Source organism: Diadema setosum, chromosome 8 (assembly GCF_964275005.1).
Source record: "Diadema setosum chromosome 8, eeDiaSeto1, whole genome shotgun sequence".
Classification (NCBI taxonomy): domain Eukaryota; kingdom Metazoa; phylum Echinodermata; class Echinoidea; order Diadematoida; family Diadematidae; genus Diadema; species Diadema setosum.
This window is the reverse complement of record NC_092692.1, coordinates 2,535,880-2,559,178: the sequence shown is the minus strand read 5'-3', so window position 1 is coordinate 2,559,178 and position 23,299 is coordinate 2,535,880. Positions and strand designations below refer to the sequence as shown.

The 23,299-nt window shown below is 37.7% G+C and overlaps 1 protein-coding gene across 1 annotated transcript in view; it reads left to right on the top strand.

Moving 5' to 3' along the window:
• LOC140231562 (uncharacterized) overlaps positions 1–22,835 on the top strand; it is a 45,691-nt gene extending 22,856 nt beyond the window's left edge. The window contains exons 4-6 of the mRNA XM_072311700.1: positions 12,565–12,661; positions 20,200–20,443; positions 22,256–22,835. Coding sequence (XP_072167801.1) covers positions 12,565–12,661; positions 20,200–20,443; positions 22,256–22,835 — 921 coding nt within the window. The remainder of the gene's footprint in view (positions 1–12,564; positions 12,662–20,199; positions 20,444–22,255) is intronic.
• Positions 22,836–23,299: the final 464 nt, after the last annotated feature.

Below are 23,299 nucleotides of genomic sequence, written 5' to 3'. Positions count from 1 at the left end.
GAGATAGAGAGAGAGAGAGAGAGAGGGGAGAGAGATGCTTCACAGCTCTGGGCTTTCTAGGATGGGCTTTAATACATGCATTCAGTGCACAAAACTACGACACTGGACCTGGCGGACATAATACCGTTGTAAATGCTCCATCTGTACCCTGCCTTCCTACATGCCATTTTCAAATATTGACATTACCAGGACCTCTGATGCCAGTTGAATCCAGTGAATGTTGACACATCTAGATATTCTCTGGCAGTGCTCAGATGCAAAGAGGGGTGGGGGCGTTACAACGGCACTCATTTTTTTTTTTTTTCCACTGAGGATGTTTCTTAAACATAGAGTAGTCTTGCAAATGGACGGAACAGAACTTCTTTTTTTTTTTTGACAATTCCTGGGGCAGAAATTTCGTGACGCTTAATAATCAAAATCCAAAATATGAAGCGTGAGCCAGAGTATGATGTGAATGATGTGAACGGATAATGGTTTTGTATTACAAAATCAAACCCAAGCTCAACACCATTATCTCATAATACTACTGGTGTACACCCGTGTAGGTTTCATCAAAATCGAAGTAAAAAAAAACCCCAACCAAACAAACAAAAACAAAAACAATAGGTGATACGCTGATAGCTTATCACCTACTGTAATAATGGAAAGGCGATTAATTTTACATACATTTTCTGCGTGAAACTGATGTAAAGTAGCAACCACATACATGTATGCCATGTTGAAGACATGTGTGAGTGTGTGTGTAGTCTAACGTGTACATGTGTGTGTGTGTGTGTGTTATTTGGTTTAGGTATCATACGTAGTAGCATATTTTATTATCTCTTTAAATTATTTGTATCTGATATTCAGGTTGTTTGTAGCGTAGATTGCTTTGTGTTTTCATTTGTACATTGTGTTATTTAACTTTGCAAGATACAAGAAAGACAGAAAAAAAAAGAAGAAGTTAAAGATGATGTAATCACCTCATTACCACATTGATTACCCAGATGTCCGACCATGAAAATAGACGGATAGTTGTACCGTGCTAAGTATTAACCAAAAGCACATTTTCATCACATTTTTGTGATCTCAAACTTTAGCAACATGCCTGTATTGGTCCCCAAATATGTGAATGGCTTGTGATCAGAAATGCACTACATGTATTTGAAAAATTCAAAGAATCTTTCTGATATTGGTTGTATAGATAGAATACCGAATTATCACTTTGATGTGTACAGGTATCAGATTCTACAATCATTTGAGAGAAAGGAAAAATATGAGTGTTCATGTACAAAGTGTTCCTGTGTGATAGATCTATACAAATGTCAGGGGTGTGCTGAGGAAAAGATACTAGTGCTGTACTTGCTGTGGGTATGGTATGAGTGACTTCTGTGCATCTGGACATCATAGTATGTTCTACAGACAAATTGGACACACCACTTACTGAACTAGGAAATGCCCTACCCAAACGCGATGCAATTACGCGAAGTGCGCCATGCTGCATTTCTCAAATTGCGGAAGGTGTCTTCTAGTAGCCCAAGGTCAAATTGGTTAACTTTGCATGGCTGTTGTGTGGTGACAATTAATTTAATTAAATGTTAGTGTACATGGCGCAAGTGTGTGTTTAACATGTCAGTCAAAACGTCAAGCTGGAATGACTCTCTTTCTATTTATAATTAGTAATAATGATAATTTTAATAAGGCATTCTTCATCCAGGGTTGCCTTTTTAGTGTTGCCACTGCTCTACAACTGTGTACCAGAAGGCCCTGCCATTATTATTACCCTAGCGTTGCCAGGTACTCATTTATACACCTGGGTTGTGAGGGACATGATAGGTAAAAACATCTTGTCCAAGGACATAAGCACTGGACGGGAATGAAACCCGGGTCCTCCGAGTGGGAGTCAGGAGTCTTATCCACTACGCCAAGTGCAGTGCTCCCGATCTTCAAACCGCCACCACCACCCCCCATTTTCACACATACTCATACACACACACTCACATTGAGGTTGCAGTACAGATAAAAGTTGCTTTTCAGATGGCCTTGTGGAAGATGCAAATAAAATATTTCCATGTTCAGGTAGAGTTTTAACAAAATTATATGCTAGGCCAATATCTTCTTTCGAACAAGTCATAAAGGCCCGAATTCACGAAGGTGGTACAAATGAAACCATGGTTTAAACCATGGACAAAAACCATGGAGTGCCAAGTGTCGCATGGAATATTTTGTTAAGAAATCAGTCATTTCGTCGATGAAATGAGTATTTTGTAACGGAATGACAACATTTTGTAACTAAATGAACATTTCATTAATGAAACAGTCATTTTGTTGATGAAATGACCAATTTCATAACGAAATATTCTTTGCGACATTTGGCGCTCCATGGTTTTTGTCCATGGTTTAAACCATGGTTTCATTTGTACCACCTTCATGAATTCGGGCCAAAGTGTTTTTATGTCTAGCTGTACAAGGTCAAAATGTAATGGAATTCATTTTCCATAACAATACATGGTCACCACATTACTTGTCTGTGTTGATACATCATAGCTTTTGAAGAGCATCATTCCTATTTAAAGTTTTGTTGGCTTTTTTTTTTCTGATGATGGTCCATGCTTTTTCATACCGGATGAGATTTTCCATTTCAAGACATCAAGATCAGAACTGCCTGCTCAGATACATGTATGTTCACTAATTTAATCCAAGGCCTTGATATTGAAAGTAGAATTTATGTCAATATGTAATTATTAACCGTGTATACGTCAGAGTCTGTGCATTTTTCTCAGAGTACATTTGAATTTAACATCGACTGTATTGTGTTCACATTGAATGCATTTGACCATGCAGAGCAAGTGGAAGACAAGTGTTTGTGTGTATGTGTGTGTGTGTGTGTGTGTGTATGTGTGTATGTGTGTTTCATTGTTTGAAACAGGTCTTTATTCAGATTGATCATGATAGCAGCCTACAAGTGCACCATTGAAACCCATTGAGGATGATTTGATTTTGCTATAAGACACATTTCCCATAGACACCTTCCCGAGTATACTCGGGGCTAGACTTAAACGGGTTAAAGGTCCTGTTTACCTCTGGGAGCAGTGATTTAAAAAAATGTTATCACATTTGATGCATACAGTATGTGTAGGTCTATTGTATCACAAAACATCCTACCATATACATGTAAAACTTTTTCAATAAAGCCTAAAATATAAAGGAGATATCAGCATTTTTCTTATCAAACTGTAAATATAGACGGTTTAGTCTGGAAACATTTTTATTATAACTATTGTTCACATTTTGTGTATTTAACAATACTAAACATCAATTATACTGGTTCAAATTTTTACATCTTGGCTGTTTCTATCCCTAACTCACATTTTAGAACTATTTTGAAGCACTAATGCTGGGTTTTTGTTTCTTCGGCCCAGTAGTGTAGAGACACCATGTAGTAGGAAGGCCAACCCCACTTGGGATATACAGTGTATTCGGGAATCCCCGTAATGAATCGTGTACACTGTCAAATATAGAGCTTTATGTATACGCAGCTGAAGAATTTCGACTGGGGTTTAACATTGCTGATTTGTAGTGCAAATATTTTGCTGGCGGGCAATTCTCATACACTAGTTGAAGTATTTCAAATGTTTGTGTACCTTGCCAACGATCAATATTCAATCAGGCCAACCTTCCCAGAACACAGCATCCTCATACGACCGGGGAGGTCATAAAGCTGTTCTTCAAGTTACGTATGACCCACTGGTGATCAGTTCTTGTGCTGAATTATTGAAATTCTGATAAGTATAGCACATTTTAACTTTTTGCGAGATACCAAGAAAACACTTTTGTAGGATATAGTACAGAGCGTACCATTTTAAGAAGAATTCAAAGTTTATTTGATGAAAATCGGGTTTGGAATGACTGAAACATCCAAAAACAAAGTAAAACAAAGCGATCGTAATAAGGTGTGGGTCCCACACTTTTTTAGAATTGCCCTTTTATTGATATCTTAGCCATTTCAAAACCAATTTTCATCAAAGAAATGTTGGATTCCTCATAGAATTACATGCTCTTTCATATTTCATAAGAGGTTTCTCATTATCTCACCAAAAAATGTTAGAAACCTGAAATTAGGTCTCAACCAAAACTATACAATCCCTTTAAGTCATTCGTAACTTTAAGAACAGCTTTCTGAAACACCCCTCTGGTCTCTATAAAGAGCATTGGCATACATTAGCTGTATTACAGGTTCAACCTCATACATATAGGAGTTGAACAAATACTGGTACTTCTCCATGGATGTTTGATGACATCACCTTCTTCCTTAGTACATCATGCACCCATAACCTTACACTGTTTACATACATGTTGAGGAGACAATAATAGAGCCAAGGGGAAAGGGGAATAGATAAAGATGATATGCCAAGGTCATGTGATAAGATGATAAGAGAGTGACTTTCCATTATCATGATGGATCAGGTGTAGAGCTGCAGGTGTCATGCTACACAGTCCTGAGCTGTGCCATAAAAACTCTTTGGTCTCCTGTCTCCGGTCTCCTCCTTCCTCGGCCTCTGTGGTAGTGGCTAGGTAGCTATTGTAACTTAGTGAGCATGTCTTATGTCTTCATCAGAGCAAAGTTCAAACTAACAGGCTATGTTGCAGTTTGGGAAAATAGCCCAATATTATGGATGTATGTGTTTATCAGCTCGAAAACAGCCCGCCTTGGAAATTAGCTGAAAGTTGACGCATACATGCATATTTTGCATCATCACTCGGCTCGCTCAGCCACAGAACTTTAATACATAGAGTTCTGTGGTCTCAGTGGATGGTGTGAATGATCAGATAGAGAAAATTTTGGGTTGATGGAGATGCAACCCAAATAGCATGCTAATTCACAAATTAACAGACTATTTCACAAACTTGACCAAGATTTGTTATAAGATTTTCCTGATCAAATAGCATATCAGCCATATGCTGTTTGCATCTTCATTGTACAAATAACAGGTTAATTTGATGTTGGGCTAATTTTCTGAACGCCAAATAGTGCGCTATTTTAAAACTTTGGTCGGATGAAGACACTCTTAATGTGTGTCTGCTGAGTGTAAGATTTACACAGCTCTGACGAATTACCTGTGCACATGTAGTATTACTGTGTTGCTTTATACACTTTTCCCCGGATGCGACCATGATCTCCAATACAGGGGACGATGCCCAGCCGCACACGAGATTACGCAAAATTTCTTTACTGACACAATTGAAAGCGTCCATCACATATTTCAACACAGTCGATTGTAAAAGGTGATAAGAAGGTGTGAATGTCTATAAGTCTATCTCCTGTATATTGATGGCTTAATATGAAATTTAAGAATAAAGAAAAGCCACTTTTATGTATTGCTATATAATGTGCCATATATTTTATGGGGGTTTAAATTTGCAAATTAATAAGTTGGGTGCTACCTGCAAATTTAAAAACATGCAAAAATATCAATTCTGATTGTGATGTGAATGCAACATTCGATGCGTTCCTCCCCCCTTTGCTACTATGTATACTCTACGATCACAAATTTGACCACTTGCAAAATTGTTGGGAAGTCCCGATATGGCCATTTTCAAACAAAAGTGGACATGAGGGTGAAAATTAAAACTTGGAAGAAATCATTAGGCTTCAATATTTTTTCAAACTAGATATCTTAGACCATATTCTTCCATAAAGATTACGTAAAATAATTTATTATATCTTGTAATACAGCAAATTTAGTATTTGGGTAATTTAATGTCATGAAATGTGTATTTTTGCATTAAAATTCACATACTACAAATCATGATAAAATATTTGTATTTGAAGAGTATTTGTTGATAAGATAAAACCTTAGTATTGTATTTATCCCCTGAATAGCATTACATATTCTCAGAAATCATTTTCAGAACAAATGAGGGCCTCAAAGTTTTCAAAAATGGTTGTCGTGTCACTCACGTTTTAAACTTCAAAATTTTTCTAGAGCTGTGTATTTTGAAAATCAAATTACCCCAATACAGGACCAAATACAGTTTCACCATACCTTATTTCATGTGTAGTAACTTTGTCCAATTTGTAATATGTAAAGCCAGAATCTACAGTCAAAGTTCTGTCGTGTCACTCACAATGTCGTGTCACTCACGATATGTCGTGTCACTCACGATATCGTATTGTACACAAATAAGGACAGAGACTAATCATTAAAACATTATACTAAATGGAAACTATGAATATAATCAAATGTCATCCCTGGTAAGAGTAGGCCTCCTGTAGCTTTTCCTATTTCTTTTCCAATTTGCCCATTGCAACAGGAATAGTCTGGTTATGATGAGTTCATCTGCATGTTACAGTGTGTTTGTGTTTGAAATCGGCACCATATCTTTTACATGTGGGCATTCCCCCCCCCCAAAAAAAAAAAAAAAAAATAAAAAAAATAAAAAAAAAATCCCAAGAACAAAAAACAAAAATGATGATCAAATATCCAGAAACAACTTTGTTTCACAGTGGATAGTATTTAGGAAGGGTCATAGCAAACCGATATAACAATTTTTGGTTCAATTTGGGAAAAAAAACAGCATTTTTCAGCTATTGAAATAGTGTGTCTTTTGCTGAAAATATTCATATTTGGCAAAATTTGCATGTACAAGGTTAATCTTCTAAAGTGGAAATTTTCACTATAAAATGACTTTCAGCTGATTAATCCTCCTTGGTATCTGATAAAATATTATAATATATATATAATATATAAAAATATTCAAATTTCAACCCCTTTCAAAGTGCCTTGTCTATCCTATTTTTGACATACAAGTTTTGGTAGAAAAACAGTGTTTTGGTCAAATTTTGTTCTAAATTCAAATGCAAAGCTAAAATGTGATATCATACAACACATCCACACAGTTCTTTAAAAACCTGCATAATTCAATTTAAAAAAAGTGCTATGGACATTACATCGCCATGCTGCAGACATTACACATTTGTAGAAAAAGTATTTAAAGGTAAAGTTATGATTGAGAGTAATGATAGTTTGGATTCTACACTGCAATATTGATATCTGTCATAATGAATGCCCGAGCCCTTGCATAATTTATTAAACATTGATGTGGGACTAAATTTCATCAGCAATAAGTGCACTGTTCAACAAGGTTTTGACCAATCTTCTGCATCCATTACGATCTTCTATACAAGCTTGTAGATCTACATATTTTTACCATGAAACTCTTAGGCAATTGCTGTAACCTACAACTCTGTATGTAACAGCAACAGCATATCATGCTGAGCGATTACACTGTGTTGGCAAGATTGTGAGTTGAAACATTGTTTGAGAAGAGAAACAGAAACATCCCTGTTATGGTCAGTTGCTGTCTGACTTGTCTGTGAAACACATTCCAACTCAGATTGTGAATATCTGACCATGTCATGACTGGTAGCCATCTCGACACATTTTGTCAGATAAGAGAGATGTGCTCAAACATGACACTCTATGCAAGTTGTGTTTGGGGCATACAAAAGACATTATCAATTTACTATTCAATCCAGTTATTTACATGATAATTTTATGTTTCATCATTCAAATAATGTGGATTGAAAAGGAATGTGACTGGAAATACATGTACCCCTTCCCCAGAATCTACAGTTTGTTCCTTCTAGCAACTGTATTTTGGTTTGTAGAAATATAATGTTGTATCATAGCAACATTTACGTCCTGAATTACTATTACTTTGCAAAAGAATCAAGTGTTTTGTACTTTTAGAAATCATTTTGTACTGAACAAGCAAAGACATTCATGTGCCATGCAGTCTATTGTCTTGATTTTTTTAGCAATCCAGAAAAGTGATTACTGTGGTCAGACTTTACTAAGTGATCTGTTAAGAGGCTAGTGCTAGGAGTATGACATTTCTGAAAAGACAAGAATCCATCAAAATTGCTTTGAGTGCAGCAAAGGAGAGCCATTCTTAGAACAGAATGAAGTCACAGCAGTAGTCCTTCTCCCACAATGAACCAACAACAAGAAAAAACAACAACTAAACACTTTTAGTAGCTTCAAGCCGATGTGGAAGCAAACAAACCATTTTTTCTAAACAGACTTTTCTCATCCTAGAAAGGATTGTGTCGAAGAAATAAAGTAAAACAAATCCTTCATAGTGCAAAATTACGTACTGAACATTTGTTGAAGTCTTACAATGTGTGCATTAGTTTTCATTAGAATAGAAATTGTTTATTAGTGCAGAGTTACCATGAACATAATGCCAAAAAAAGTTACATTGTTGAGATAATTGTGGAATTTTTGTACTTGTCGTGTCACTCACGTTTTGGATGTTGTGTCACTCACGGCACGTAAGGGTGAACCATTTACAACAGAGATGGAGGGATTGATTGTGACTATATATGTTAGATAGGTACACTATTGATGTACATGCACTAGTACTCATGGTTCTCTTGGAGCACTACTTTGGCACGAATCCAGCTGTAACCGTTAATGGTCAGAAACCCATGTCCGAAATTTGTCGTGTCACTCACGCATCGTTTTTTAATCATAATTTACTTGTTAATTGGAGAATTCAAATCCAACTGGTAATGGTACATGCCAGTCCTACACTGAACCTAAAATGGTAGTCATGATCCATTCATAACCTCCAGGTGGGAAGATATGTGCCCTTCTAACTCTCAGATTGTCGTGTCACTCACGTTTGAAAATGACCATATATGAAAAATTAGACTCCCTTAAAATATGGCATAGCTTTATAGTACAGTAGTTGATCATGCCAGCCATCCTCATGGAGTCATATAAATGTCATTGATGCAATAGTCAGGTGCTGATAAACTACACTCACAAACTTGTGTTAAATTGAACGAACTTGGACATTAATCAGTGTTGCTTGTATGGGATAAAAATCTTTTCCTGTCGATGATGGAACGCCCTCTCAGTGGGGTTCATGGGATAGATCACATGACACATTTATGCGCTATGTTCCTTGATACAATCATCATCAATCTTTGTTTTCATTTTTTTTTCTAAACAGCTTCGACCAATCACACAAGATTATTTCATGAGACATGTGATACTATTGGATGATTGATTTGCTGAAGGTCATAGTTTAAACCCTGCAAATTTGTTTCTGAGTTGCCAATGCTAAATTGTGCAGGCCTACAATTACACCATAAGATTTTGATATTACAGTGTTTAGGTTGGTACATAAAATCTTGTTTCCTTGGGTAGTGTAGACTTAGAAGGTTATGATGTGTAAACAAATACTGCATGCGAGTGAAAGTTAAGCCTGGTGGAAGAGAAGGAAGATGGCATTTACAGTGGCAGTGTATGAAACTTTGAGATGCTGAAGTACAAATTGGCTGGGGGGGGGGTCTTGTTCAAGAAACTGTCACTATTCAGTCTGTATTCTGACGTGACATTCATGCACCCACTTGGTCATTTGAAGAATTTATGTAGGGGGCCTATAGACCTCTAATTACTATTTCAAAGTCTATGTGCTGTGTTGTTTATTTTTTTTTTTCCTCACAGTATATATCAATTGTTTTTTCATGAGAATCTTTCTAAGATGATCTCACCCTGTGGAAACCCTATTCAGCAGAGTATAACTGTAAACTGTAGAACCAAGAGTACATTGGTATACTGTGCTGTAAACTTAAAGGGAAGATAAACCCCAAGAGCAGTGTGGATTGAGTGAAAGCAGCAACATTAGTAGAACACATCAGTGAAAGTTTGAGGAAAATCGGGCAATCGATGCAAAAGTTATGAATTTTTAAAGTTTTGTTGTTGGAACCGCTGGATGAGGAGACTACTAGAGGATATGACGTAGGAGTGGACAACAATACAAAGAAAATATAAGGGAAATTCAACAAAAAATCACTTTTCTAGAATCATGAAAGAGCAATGGACCAACCTCTTTCAGAAAGCAGGGGGAATAATTGCTACCCTTAACATATGTCAATATCAAGTTGATGGAATTTGTAATTTTCATGAAAAATGGATTTTTGTAGAATTTTCTTTATATTTTCTTGGTATTGTTGTCCACTCATACGTCATAACCTCTAGTAGTCTCCTCATACAGCGGTTCCAACACCAAAACTTTAAAAATTCATAACTTTTGCATCGATTGTCCGATTTTCTTCAAACTTTCACTGATGTGTTCTACTAATGTTGCTGCTTTCACTCAATCCACATTGCTCTTGGGGTTTATCTTCCCTTAAAAAAAAAAAATAAATAAGTAAGTGGATACACCTAGAGTGCAGCACAGCATGATCCTGTCAATGTCAGCCCGCTGTAAAATGAGGAATGTTCGCGTGCATTTTAATTTCGCAAGAGCCGAGTTTCGTGAAATTAAAATGCACGCTGAAGATCTCGTCTACACTAGTATGCATTGAATGTTAGATGCAACTTGCGAAAATTTCATGCTGCGAATAAAGCCATCGGCTTCCAGTCGCGAAAATTTCATGCCGCAGAAATATTATGTTTTACAGTATGTTCAGACATGTAGAGGAACAACGTTCACCTGTTCCTTTGTTGTTGTTTGTTTTTTTCTTTACCAAGAGCATGAATCTGCAACGTGTGTGAGCAGTATATTGTATACAACAGATGAGAATACAAATGCAGGCACACAATGATTTGTGGTGCAAGTTTACAAGTTTAAATCACCCCTTTTTTATCTAGGTTGACAAACAGGGACTGCTACAAAAATAGCTTCATTGTAGTTCACAGAACAGCTAGTCACCTCATTGGTATGGACAGGTAGTGTTATATTGTGCCATCACTCCAGACTGTACGAAACATGTCACGAGTGCAGTCTCTAGTGCTGGCGTCTGGTACTCAGGAATGACAGCAACAAGATAAATAATTCCACTAAAAAAGTCATCATTTGTTTTTGGCCCCCTTGTAGAGTAGGCATGTATCACAATCGAAAGACAGATCTCTGTGCACGCAACGGGAATATGAAACAACAAAAGAAAAATATTGCATTGTTGAGCCGTCAAAGTCACTAGAGCTTTCACTGCACTGTGCGTGGTAGCAGCTTGGTATGAAGACATGATTGCTCTCATGGTATTTTCTGTTGTACAAAGGGTAACTACGTTGTACATGTATCCTCCAAGAAATTTGTTCAGTTTTTCTTATGATACATTCAGTAAAAATGAAATGTAGTCAGTCTATCTGTGAGGCAGCAAGTGTAAATTACTGAAATCAGTTTACCCTTTAGAACTTGTGTTGAATGGGTGCTGTTTGTTATTCCGAAGGTTCGCTATTCCGAAGGTTCGCTATTCCGAAGGTTCGTTATTCCGAAGGGTTGTTAATCCGAAACACACAAATTCCCTATTTCTAGAGGTTCGGTAATCCGAAAATGAAAAAGGGTTTGTTAATCCGAACATTTGTGGCGTTATTCCGAAGGTTCGTTATTCCGAAGATTCGTTAATCCGAAAATGAAATTCGGAACAATGAACCTTCGGAATAATGAATCTTCGGAATAAAGAGCCTTCGGAATTATGAACCTTCGGAATAACGAGCTGTTAACAGTGTTGAATGACTCTATAACCCTTTCCCTCCTAGAAAAAGTGTTTTAATAACAACAGTCAGAGAGTCTGCTGAAATAATCAAAGGATGTTATGGAGTGACAACAGTTTACTAATTATAGTTCAGATGTTTTCTTTCAGTTTCTATCATTTCATCTCTTCTTGCAGTACAAGTAGTTGTGCATATCCTTCCAATATGGTCTCAAGGAGTGCGTCGTGTGAACGGTTTGCAAATTTGTGTCCAGTAAAGTTGAAAATAAAGCCAAGATATAGGACCCTATAAAAAAGTAACAAGATATTGAAGCATTGTAGACAAAGTTTATTCTGTGTGGATGTGGTGTTTTACCTCTGGTGGTCTCATATTGTAGATGTGCACCGGTCATTTAAAAAGTGTTGGGCAAATATGATTTGTGTGGTCTTAAAAAATGGTTGTCAAATATACGATTTTGTACCCACTTAAATCAATTTAATCTTGTTCTAACAGACACCTACGCTGTAACACTTTTACATCCTATGTATGATGATGATATACATTGTACATGATGTCCGGTGTTTGAGTGCCTGCAGATGGGTTATTGCACCTTTTGGTGTCCAACCAGAAATAACTTTATGTCTATGTTAGATATATGCAAACATGTTTGAATGGATACGTATGTTACACTTTTTAATGTTGTGATATTATACTGTGGGGCCAGTGCTTTTATTTTGTTAAATGATTTGACAGATTATGTAGCAGTAGTGTAAACTCCTGTTGGTGCTGACTATGGAAGACAAGAAGAGCTCAGATGGTTAACTGTGTGAAATGTACTTTGTGTTGGTGACAGTTTACACTGTACATTATGTCCCTTTTGAATGAAGCTGATCATCCTCTTTCTTTCCTCTGTGCATTGGCTTTCCTGTGATGATGAATTATTTTTATGTGATCATCTTTCAAGCTGCATCATACGATGAACCTCAGTACAGCAAATTGGTTGTACTATGCACTGTATACCACATATCTCCACTGCACACTGTCTGTACGTTGAGTGCCTAATGTAGCTCACGGCTCTTGTTTTTAAATGCAGGACTCCAACATCTTGTCGGCAACCTTTCCAGGGTCCACACAAGTAGCCTACATCCTGAGCCTGGGAGTGGTGGAGGAATACCGGAGGAGAGGCATTGGTAGGTAATGGTGCAGGCATTCAGCCTAGCTCACAATGAACGATGTGTACATCGAAGGAAGGCAGACAGATCCAGTAGGTCGTGACCTCTGTGTAACCTCCCTGATACAAAACAATGTGTGCATATTACTGTGGATGGAGAAGTAGGGTCGTGTGGCATCTTACTGTACATCTATGGTTTAGACTTAAAGGTGGTATCCCTTTTGCAAATGTCACAAAATATTGAAAGATTTAAGAATAATGTCTCTCAAAATCATGTATGAAATCTTTAATGCGGTAATGCACCTCATTTTTTTTTTTAAATTTGTTTATCTATCATTATTATATATATATATTTTTTTTGAGAAATGAAAATCGATTAACCCCATATGTCACTTGAGATTACAGTGTCCTGGTTTGTGCAGAGAATAACAGTTGGGATATCTTCAAGGTTGGAATAAATTCACTGGAAATTTAAAGTCTTACTCCCCCTCCATCTTAAAGAAGTTCCAAGTTCATGCTATTCTGAGGAAAGGTCTGACTACCTCTACAATATACCAGCTCATAAAAGAAATTTAATTTTCAGAGTTGTAAAAGGGACACTCACACTTTAAGAATGATGCAAATGGTCTACCTCCATTTATAAAATGACTCGTGATCATCCCAGCAAATGTGATCAATTTATAAACATTTTTTTTTTTTTCAGTAGAAGCAACTTCCAATTTTTATTTTCATTTTTTATTTTTTATTATTATTATTATTTTTTTTTTTTGGCTGATTCCGGGATTTTCTGTGTTGTTGCCTTTCTGCATTATACAAACCTGACAGCAATAGGTAACATCTAAAGGGTTTGAGAGGAGAAGTACCTCTTACATGCAGTATGCTTAATGTGCAATGTTAATACACCATCTGTCTTTTGCTCACTAGTTATGCCATATTTTCCCCCAGTTTCGTTTGACATTAGGTAGTGTTCATGTTTGTAGGAAATTAATCGTTTACCACTTGGGAGTGATTTCTTCATTTATAAACATTTCTCACAAGAGGGGTGGTTGTATAAAGCCATTAGTGGAGCTAGATTACCAGTAATATCCTTTGCATGAAATGGAAGTGTGGTGCATTGATATCAGGGCCCTGTTTTATGAAGAGTTATTTCATAATTGATTATATAGGTTGATTTCTATCGTAAGTCGGTGGCAGCCTGTGTGGTAAGGAAATTTATAATCGATTTTATCTTTTGATAAAACAGGGCCCTGAGCTGTTTGTTTTTTATATGTACAAGGTGTAGCATAGAGAATGCACTTTAAGACTGACATAATTTCTTTTTTTTTTAAATGTACAATGTTGTGTGTGTCCAGAGCATGGCTCTCCTTTTATATTCAATGCCAAGAGTCAATGCTGCTTTACTATTCTGCAATAATAATATCAGTGAGTGAAAGTGGATTATGTGTGTATGCAACTGACCTTGGAGATGCACAGGAGTATCATAACATCTCTAATGAAATGGTAGAGACCAAGCCTTGTTTTGCATGAGGTTGTCAAACAGTAAACCATCTCATTCTCATAATGGATAGAATGGACCTGCTGTATCAAAAGTGGCATCAACAATTTAGTTCCTATTTATTTAGGATGACAGTAATGGTAATATTTATCTATGTCTGCGTTTAGCTTCCCTTTGCCCATCTTATTTTCCTCTTCATTTTGCTGGACAGATTTTGACCTTTGATTTCAGAGTGCTGCTCAAATAATGCATTTATATAAGCAGACTCTGCCCGTGCTGCTGGTAGTGGTGGTATATTGTAATGGGTCTTACATCTCTCTCTCTCTCTCTCCCTTTTTCTCTTCTTCCTTCTCATTCAGTTAAGGTACAATAAATCTCTGTGGCATATGAAATATACTTCAAACTATTTTTAATCTTTTGCTTGTGTTTGGAAAACTGCTTTATGCATACTACTGTACATTGATTGCTGAATGAATTTTTTAGTTTTGATGATAACCCATTTGTAATTGATGCATATACTATATATTTGGGAACAAAATATGTTTGAATGTGATTTAAAATGACCACTTTTGTTGCTTTTTGTCAACAGAAAATTGCATGATTTTTATTGTCATATTTTTCAAGTCTGAAATTACGTCAAACATACGCTAACTAGTGATGGTCATTAGTTAATTGGATACACTTCATGTATTTCTATACAGGAGATACACATGAGATGAATGTTGTTCATTGAAGCTAATATTAAACTGCTTATTGAATCGTTGACACAAACAGGGGTTTCACACTGTTAAAAGAATTTGTTTGTGACCTTACTAGACACATGTTTCACACTTATAAAGTTGATTTTATTTTCAAGCTTGAAAGCAAACTCGAATCATAATTATTCTCACATACATGTACAATGTATGCATATTTTGATGTCATTTAAATAATTGTAGCAGTGAAATTTCATTTTTAAGTTGAAACTCATAATTAGTCTGCATTACTTTGATGAAGATGTTCCAATAGTGAAATATGAGTTTTCTCCAAGATACATACTTGCCAGTATTTTCAAAAAGGTACAAAATGTACCTTTGCACCACTTTAGTGGCCCTCAGTAGTTCATGGGTTAAACAATGCTGCACACTGGCACTGGTCCGACGGTCCAGGACCAGTGAAAATCACTGTCGGATTGCAGTAACTTTTTCAGGAATGGACCAGTAAAAAAATAGAAACACTGAGTACGTACTGGTCCAAGAAACAGGTCAGACCAGTAGAAAAAAATGGGTTAGTGTGCAGTCCTGGGTTTTACCATAGAACCATAGGAGATACATATGTACAGTATGCACACAGCGCTAGTAATAAACACAGTAACGTGAGACGATACAGTATTGTGCAGAATTCAGGCATATACTTTATTTACATTCTGGAGGTTGACACAGAAGGTGTAGGTGATTAGTGATCACAGAGAGGTCATGCTCAATTTCGAGTTTTTTGGTTATCATGCCCACTCGACATGAAAGTACTACTTGAGTACAAGGTGTAGGCCTATTCCTCAAAAGATGACCACCTTTATGGCCTGGATAGAGCATAAACCAGAAGATAGAAATCTTGTACTTGTAGTTTGAATCTTCAAGACTGTTAACTTTGAAGTCTGTCTGCACATGGGGCTTAACTACAAGCTAATCATAGAAGTTAAAATTTTTGAATTAATCTGTAACATTAACAACCCCGGGTGAATCTAAAGTTTTAAGACGTACAATTGTACGTAGGGTAGGTGTTATTTACATTTATAAAGCTCACTTACATAACATGTCTTATCGACTTGGCTTTGTCTAAGGTTAAAGATAATGGTTGACATTGGGGCAGCTTGATTACAGAAATTGTCAAATTTTGCTGACTTACAGTTTTACAAATGTGTAGTTCTATAGTGATGTCCAAATGCTGAAAAACACTCCATCATACAAAAATTTCAAGGATTACGCTGTCATAAATTTTCTTTTGCACAGTTTATGTCTCACAAAATACAGATGTGTGATGTATGTATAAAGCTATTATGGTTAGGCTCTGAACCAGTAACTTTGAGACAGTGTATGTCTGTGTCAGTGTAGTGGGCATGGGGTCTACCTGTATCTTGGCCTGGTGCAGAGACTAGTCATCTGCTGGCGCAGTGTGGATGAATATCTCCTTGGAATGTCCATTAGTAGACAGGGACAGTGTATTGTCAGGCACCTGTGCACATGATTTATGTTTTATGAAAGGTCAAGTACACATTGTCCAAGCCCTTGGAGCAGGTCAGTGGCCCAGTGGTGAAAAGTATCGTTATTATGTTTGGATAAAATATGATTTATGTCTGTATATGATAGCTAGGTTACTTTACCCTCATCAGAGGTGTACATTTTATTGCCTCTAATCTTTCCAATCTACTTTATGCAGAAATTTGGTCAACATATTGTGAGGGAAATATGACAGTGTCGACCTGAAACCATGGACACAACAGCTTTGGTTTTGAAGTTGTGCATGAAAAAAGATGACAGAAACTATCTAGTGTGTACATGCTTTGTTAGCTATCCATTGATAATGCATGTATGTACATATTCTCTGTCGTTTTACAAAGGAGACCAGTGAAATCCCAAGACTGTATGCATAGAACTGTGTTTTGTGATACAAAGAGCCAGCGGAAAAAAACAAAACAAAAACCCAACAAATATTCTTGGTTTAAGATTTAGTCATACGGAGAGATTTTGTGTGCTATGTGTAATTCATTCAGTTCAAAAGCTTACTTATATTGCTTACAGACAATGTATTCATGTTTTTAAGTATATCTAGATATATATATATATATATATATATATATATATATATATGTATATATATATATATATATATATATATATATATATATATATATATATATATTTTTTTTTTTTTTTTTTAGTTTAAAACTATTCCAAGACTTTAAAAGCAGAGAAGAAACCACAGTTTGTACAGTTTGGCTTTTATTTTCACATTCATGAGGAAGAATAATAAAACATGTCATGTTATGATTTATTACCAATCAGTCCCCTCTGCCAAAGCAAGTATGATATCAAAACAAAGAAATTAAAGCAAAAAGGAATAAAGAGTAGCATGTGTAGGTCTATCACCATGGGAATGTTAAATATTTTGCAGCGTGAAGGGCAGGCATGTGATATATGAAGCTGTATATACATGTATTCTCTCCCAAGTCTTTCAGAATGACTTTGCCACACACACAGTATGTTATTCATGTGAGGGTGGCCCTGCTATCAACATCATGTTTGTACAGCCCCCATTTAGACAGCTCGGTACGGTGTGTGATTATTTCCAGAATGTCTCACAGGCATACCAGGCTGTGAGTGAAGTATTGCAAAAGGTGAACCATCAGTCAACTACAGTTTCACATGGTGTGGCAGATGTATACATTGTACATCCAAGCATATTTATCTACAGTAGTCTCTCTCAAGGATTTATGTTTGTTTGTGTGTGTGTGTGTGTGTGTGTGTGTGTGTGTGTGTGTGTGTGCCTTTATGCATGTTTGTCTGTGTGACTGTAGTACAGTATTTGTTTTTGATGCATCAGATCTGTGTGTTAGGGTTAATGCCTTACAAAAGCTCGATTGCAGTATTCACACTTACGGCACTTTTAATACATGATAGTTTGAAGGGGATGGTACAGTTTCGGTTAACATGGGGCTTCAGGTTTCCAACTTCTTTGATGATAATTTTTTTTTTAGATAATAAGAAACCCCTTATATGAAATTATATGAAACTAGAAAAGCACTCTGAGAGCGCAGACCTCCGCCAAGCATGCAGCTCATTTCCACCACTGACCTTGTTCTTCCATAGAGATATCAGTGATTTCCACCCATACGTAGTTATAGCATTGTGTACTGAAAGTCGCCCGATTTCCCAATAAAGAAGTCTTTGTTGCGTCATAAACCCTCAGCTGCACTGGGCGCCTCACCCTAGCAGAAACTAGAGCACGCACTTTAGTGCGCGCATGCAAACCTCAAATACGCGCAGCCTGAACTCCCAAGTTCATTTACCCTACCTGCCAAAATATCAAAAATCCTTCATAAATTCCCCCAAAATTCTCGGATCACCACCAAAAGTTAATCGTTTGTTACTTGTGTCATTCTCAACCTTTCCTGCAAGTTTCATCCCAATCCGTAACTACTTTTTGAGTTATTTTGCACACGGACAAACTAACTAACAAACACACAAACACACAGACCAACGGTAACGAAAACATAACCTCCTCCCTTGGCGGAGGCAATTAAATTCTAAGAGGAATTGCAAGTTTATTTGATGAAAATTGGTTTGGAAATGGCAGAGATATCCAAAACAAAAGTGGGACCCACCTTTTACCAGGATCCTTTTGTTTTACTTTGTTTTTGGGATATCTCAGCCTTTTCAAAATCAATTTTCATCAAATAAACATTAAATTTCGCTTAAAAGTGTATGCTCTTTAATGTTTCATGAAGTGGTTTCTTAAGCATCTTGCAAAAAGTTGAAAGCTGAATCCTCACCTCAACCGATACTATACCATTCCCTTGAAAGTGATTTTACTTTCGAGGCAGATGATTCATACTCATAGTAGCCGTGTACATGCCTGTAGTGTCACAAAATGGCTTCTGGTGTATGCCCAAACTACCAAGAGCTTCTGTATGTTAAAGGGATCGTACAGTTTTGGTTGACACCTAATTTCAGGTTTCTAACATTTTTTTCTTTTTTTTGTGAGATAATGAGAAACCTCTTATGAAATATTAAAGAACATGCAATTCTATGAGAAATTAAAAGTTTATTTGATGAAAACTGGTTTTGAAATGGCTGAGATATCCAAAAAAGAGCGATTCTAATAAAGTGTGGGACCCACACTTTACTACGATCACTTTGTTTTACATGTACTTTGTTTTTGGATGTTTCAGTCATTCCAAACCCGATTTTCATCAAATAGACTTTGAATTCCTCTTAAAATGGTATGGTATGTACTATATCATTTGTGTTTTCTTGGTATCTCGCAAAAAGTTAAAAGCCCAATTCTCATCTCCACCAATACTGTACCATCCCTTTAAATTGTTATGTGGCCCAATGTGATGTTGTTCAATCCTTGGTTGTTACAGAGCTGCCAATCTTAATGAATGTTAGGAGTGAGATGCTGTTATGTAGTGGAGCAACCAAGGGGGTGGGGGGGGGGGGGGAGATCAAAATGACCAAAGGGGATGGGATGTTGTGTGGAAGAGGGTGTCATCCTTTGACAATTTTATATTTTTGATTGTGCAATCTGGTGCATACTTAGGTCATGATTTCAACACATACATAGAGTCGGTGTGCCTGCAGGAGAGCTTGAAACCTTGGGATTGGGCATATCAAATGTTTGGAATATCAGGGATTTTGGAGACATTGTCTGTTTGTTTGTTTGTTTATTTTTTGCTTTCTGTATTGGGGGTTTAGTATGAGAATTTATCAGTGTAGGGGATGGGATGTTGTGTGGAAGAGGGTGTCATCCTTTGACAATTTTATATTTTTGATTGTGCAATCTGGTGCATACTTAGGTCATGATTTCAACACATACATAGAGTCGGTGTGCCTGCAGGAGAGCTTGAAACCTTGGGATTGGGCATATCAAATGTTTGGAATATCAGGGATTTTGGAGACATTGTCTGTTTGTTTGTTTGTTTATTTTTTGCTTTCTGTATTGGGGGTTTAGTATGAGAATTTATCAGTGAGACAGAATATGGTGAATAGCATGAGTCTCATGCTGATTGTGTGAGAGTTGGCAGTCTTTTTTTTTTTGTTCATTCAGAAATTTTGTTACTTACATTTACGTGTTGTTAGACTGTAAATCTTAAAAACTTGGTTTATTCAAAAGATTGCCTGATCCTATCCTTCTGATACATTAGATCTTCATGGACCTAACTGACGTGTGTAAGCAAAACATAACTTAATTTTGAATTTTGAATTTCTTTCTATAGTTTGGGGTACATCTTTTTTTTAACGATGGCACTTTGCGTGATTCAATAATACCACACTTTGTCACTCTTAAATCTGTACCCGTCACAGCTTCAGCCCTCCTGGAGAATTTCCTCGCCTCGCTGACCTCCCAGACTAGTGGGTCCAGGCCCACAGCCAAGGCTGTCTACCTCCACGTCCTAGCCTCCAACACGGGGGCCATCAGGTTCTACGAGAAACACAAGTTCCAGCGGCACGAGTTCCTTCCTTACTACTACTCCATCCATGGCCAGGCAAAGGACGGGCTCTCCTACGTTCTCTACATCAATGGAGGCCAACCGCCATGGACTCTCATATATCCTTTGTTTCAATCTTCCAAGCGCTGTGCCCAAATGACTCAACTGTTACCAGATCACATGAAAGTGTGTGCTGTTACACACTGCATTGTTTGTATTTGCTTTTGGATGTTTAGAATCAGGGATGGCTCAAATCAGATCTAATCATTGCACGGTTAGATAGTTCTAAAAACACCAAACCTGCCATTAAAGAAATAATAATAATCAGTATAGTAAATGAAAAAAAAAAGGAAAATAAGAATTCATGACACTATGGCATTTTTTTTAGCTCACCTGAGCCAAAGGCTCAAGTGAGCTATTGCGATCACCCTTCGTCCGGCGTCCGTCGTGCGTCGTGCGTTGTCCGTCGTCCGTCGTGCGTAAACTTTTACATTTTTATCTTCTTCTTGAAAACCCCAAGACCGATTTTCATCAAACTTGGCAGGTAGCATCCCTAGGGGTTAGGAACTCAATTTGTTAAAATGGGCACCATGCCCCACCCAGGGGGCCCCCAGGGGGGCCCAAACCCCCCAAAATTAAGGAATCTGTAAAAATCTTCTTCTCTAGAACCAGAAGTGATAGAGCTAAGTTAATACTATGAGTTAGTACATTGATGACTGTAGTTTCAAGTTTGTTCATGGCAGAATCAGGGGTGCCCCCCTTGGGACCCAGGGAAGGGGGGTGGGGAGGGGTCCTAATGGGGCCTAAATTATACATTTTCATCTTCTTCTTGAGAACCCCATGACCAATTTTCACCAAACTTGGCAGGTAGCATCCCTAGGGGGTTAGGATCTCAATTTGTTAAAATGGGCACCATGCCCCACCCAGGGGCCCCAGGGGGGGCCAAACCCCCCAAAATGAAGGAATCTTTAAAAATCTTCTCTAGAATCAGAAGTTATAGAGCTAAGATAATACTATGAGTGAGTACATTAATGACTGTAGTTTCAAGTTTGTTCATAGCAAATCCAGGGGTGCCCCTCTTGGGGGCGGGGGGGGGGGGGGGGGGAGTTGGGAAGGTCCAAATGGGGGCCTGAATTGTACATTTTCATCTTCTTCCTGAAAACCTCATGATGGATTTTTGTCAAACTTGGCAGGTAGCATCCCTAGGGAGTCAGGATCTCAATTTATCAAAATGGGCACCATGCCCCACCCAGAGGGCCCCAGGGGCCCCCAATCCCCCCAAATTAAGGAATCTTTAAAAATTTCGGCCCTTATTGCACATTTTCATCTTCTACTTGAGAAGCCTGGTCAAATTTAGATTAGTGACTGCGTGAAAGGTGAACTTGCGATACTCAGGTGAGCGCTAGACCCGCGGGTCTCTTGTTTTTTGATAGTCTTGTACCCACGTTTACCGTAGGAAATCAGAAATACTTCACTATTGATCCTTGAGGCTTTGTACATATTTATTTATGTACATGGCTATCTTTTGATCATAATGTCAAGGTCAAGTTATTCTCAAAATACTTGAAGTTTATATTTCATTTTGCTTGTTACACATTGGTGTTGTTTAACTGTTAGAATGAATAATTCTCTGATTCGCTTTTTGAAAATAAAATGATTAAGATCAGGGACCAAGATTGTGGTCATTTGTAAGATTCATGTTGAGAGGGTTGAATCAAATGTCTGTATTTCATGATATAAATTGATATATCATATTACATGTTTTGGTAAATTGTGACTCTAAGGTGTAAGAGTCATGCAAAATTTTGTTTATATAATACTAGTGACAAATTTTCAAGATACTCCAAATTTTCTTGAAGGATAAGTTTCAAGAATGGTATTTGTAATACTTATCTCAGATTGGAATAAATATCCTTGACTGATCAGCTTACAGATTATATGAAGCACTTTGGATCCTACATCTCACGCATACAACCGTGCAATCTGCCTCATGCCATGGCTCGACACACACGCAACTTTTTCGCCGCCCGCCGCAGTTGGGTGCACCTCCCTCACCTGCCAAACATGCCCAGTATGCCCAACATGCCAAACATTAATATGCCCAACATCACCATGCCCAACATTCTCTCCCGCATCAGGGGTCAAGGGTCATCCTCCTCATCCTCCGCAGCAGGCCCCTCGGGGTCATCGTCTAATTCGGGGGCGGGAGACTCGTCCGATTCTTCTTCCTCATCGTCGGCAGAGGCGGTCACGGTGGTGGACGACACTCCCAGCGTTGCCTCGTCGTCAACGTCGCCGGCACCGTCTCCAGTGCCGGTGGTTGTCACGGTTCCCATGACCCCCCACGAGGCTGGGGAGTCGTCGGGATCGAGTCGGCGAAGCTGGCTGCCGAGCATCAATGTGAGTGGCATGAGTCTGTTGACGCGTTTTGGCGGACAGTGTTACGACAGCGGAGAACAAAACGAACCAGAAGAGCCTGAGGAATATACAAATGCAGATCACTCACTATAATGACCGTATGAGTGAGGGTCCTGAGAGCAAACAAGGGCTACATCAGTGCAACCATCGTGGTATCATGTAGGATCATCACTGTGGTGTGAATACTTGTCAGCTTGCCTAGTTCTAAGGTTTTGATGCATGGCAAGTCAATTTGCCTTTGGTGGAAAAACGTCCGGAAGCTGTGATGTTTAATGAACCATGATTTTTTTCACATCAAAGTTGGATGAAGTGCTTCATAGCAGCAGTATGACTTTTGAAGCATTTAAGAGAGGTGTGTGTGTGTGATGATCTGATGCAACCTTGGATCCTTTCACAGTGGCTGACACCAGGGTTTGGAGAAGAGTGGTTGGTCATTGTGCGAAAGCTCTTTGGTCTGAAAACAGACTAAGCAAACATTCTCATCTGCTTGAAAAGTTCACACGCCCTATCTGTATATTGTATGTCATACCTCATACACTTTTGATGATGTCTGAATA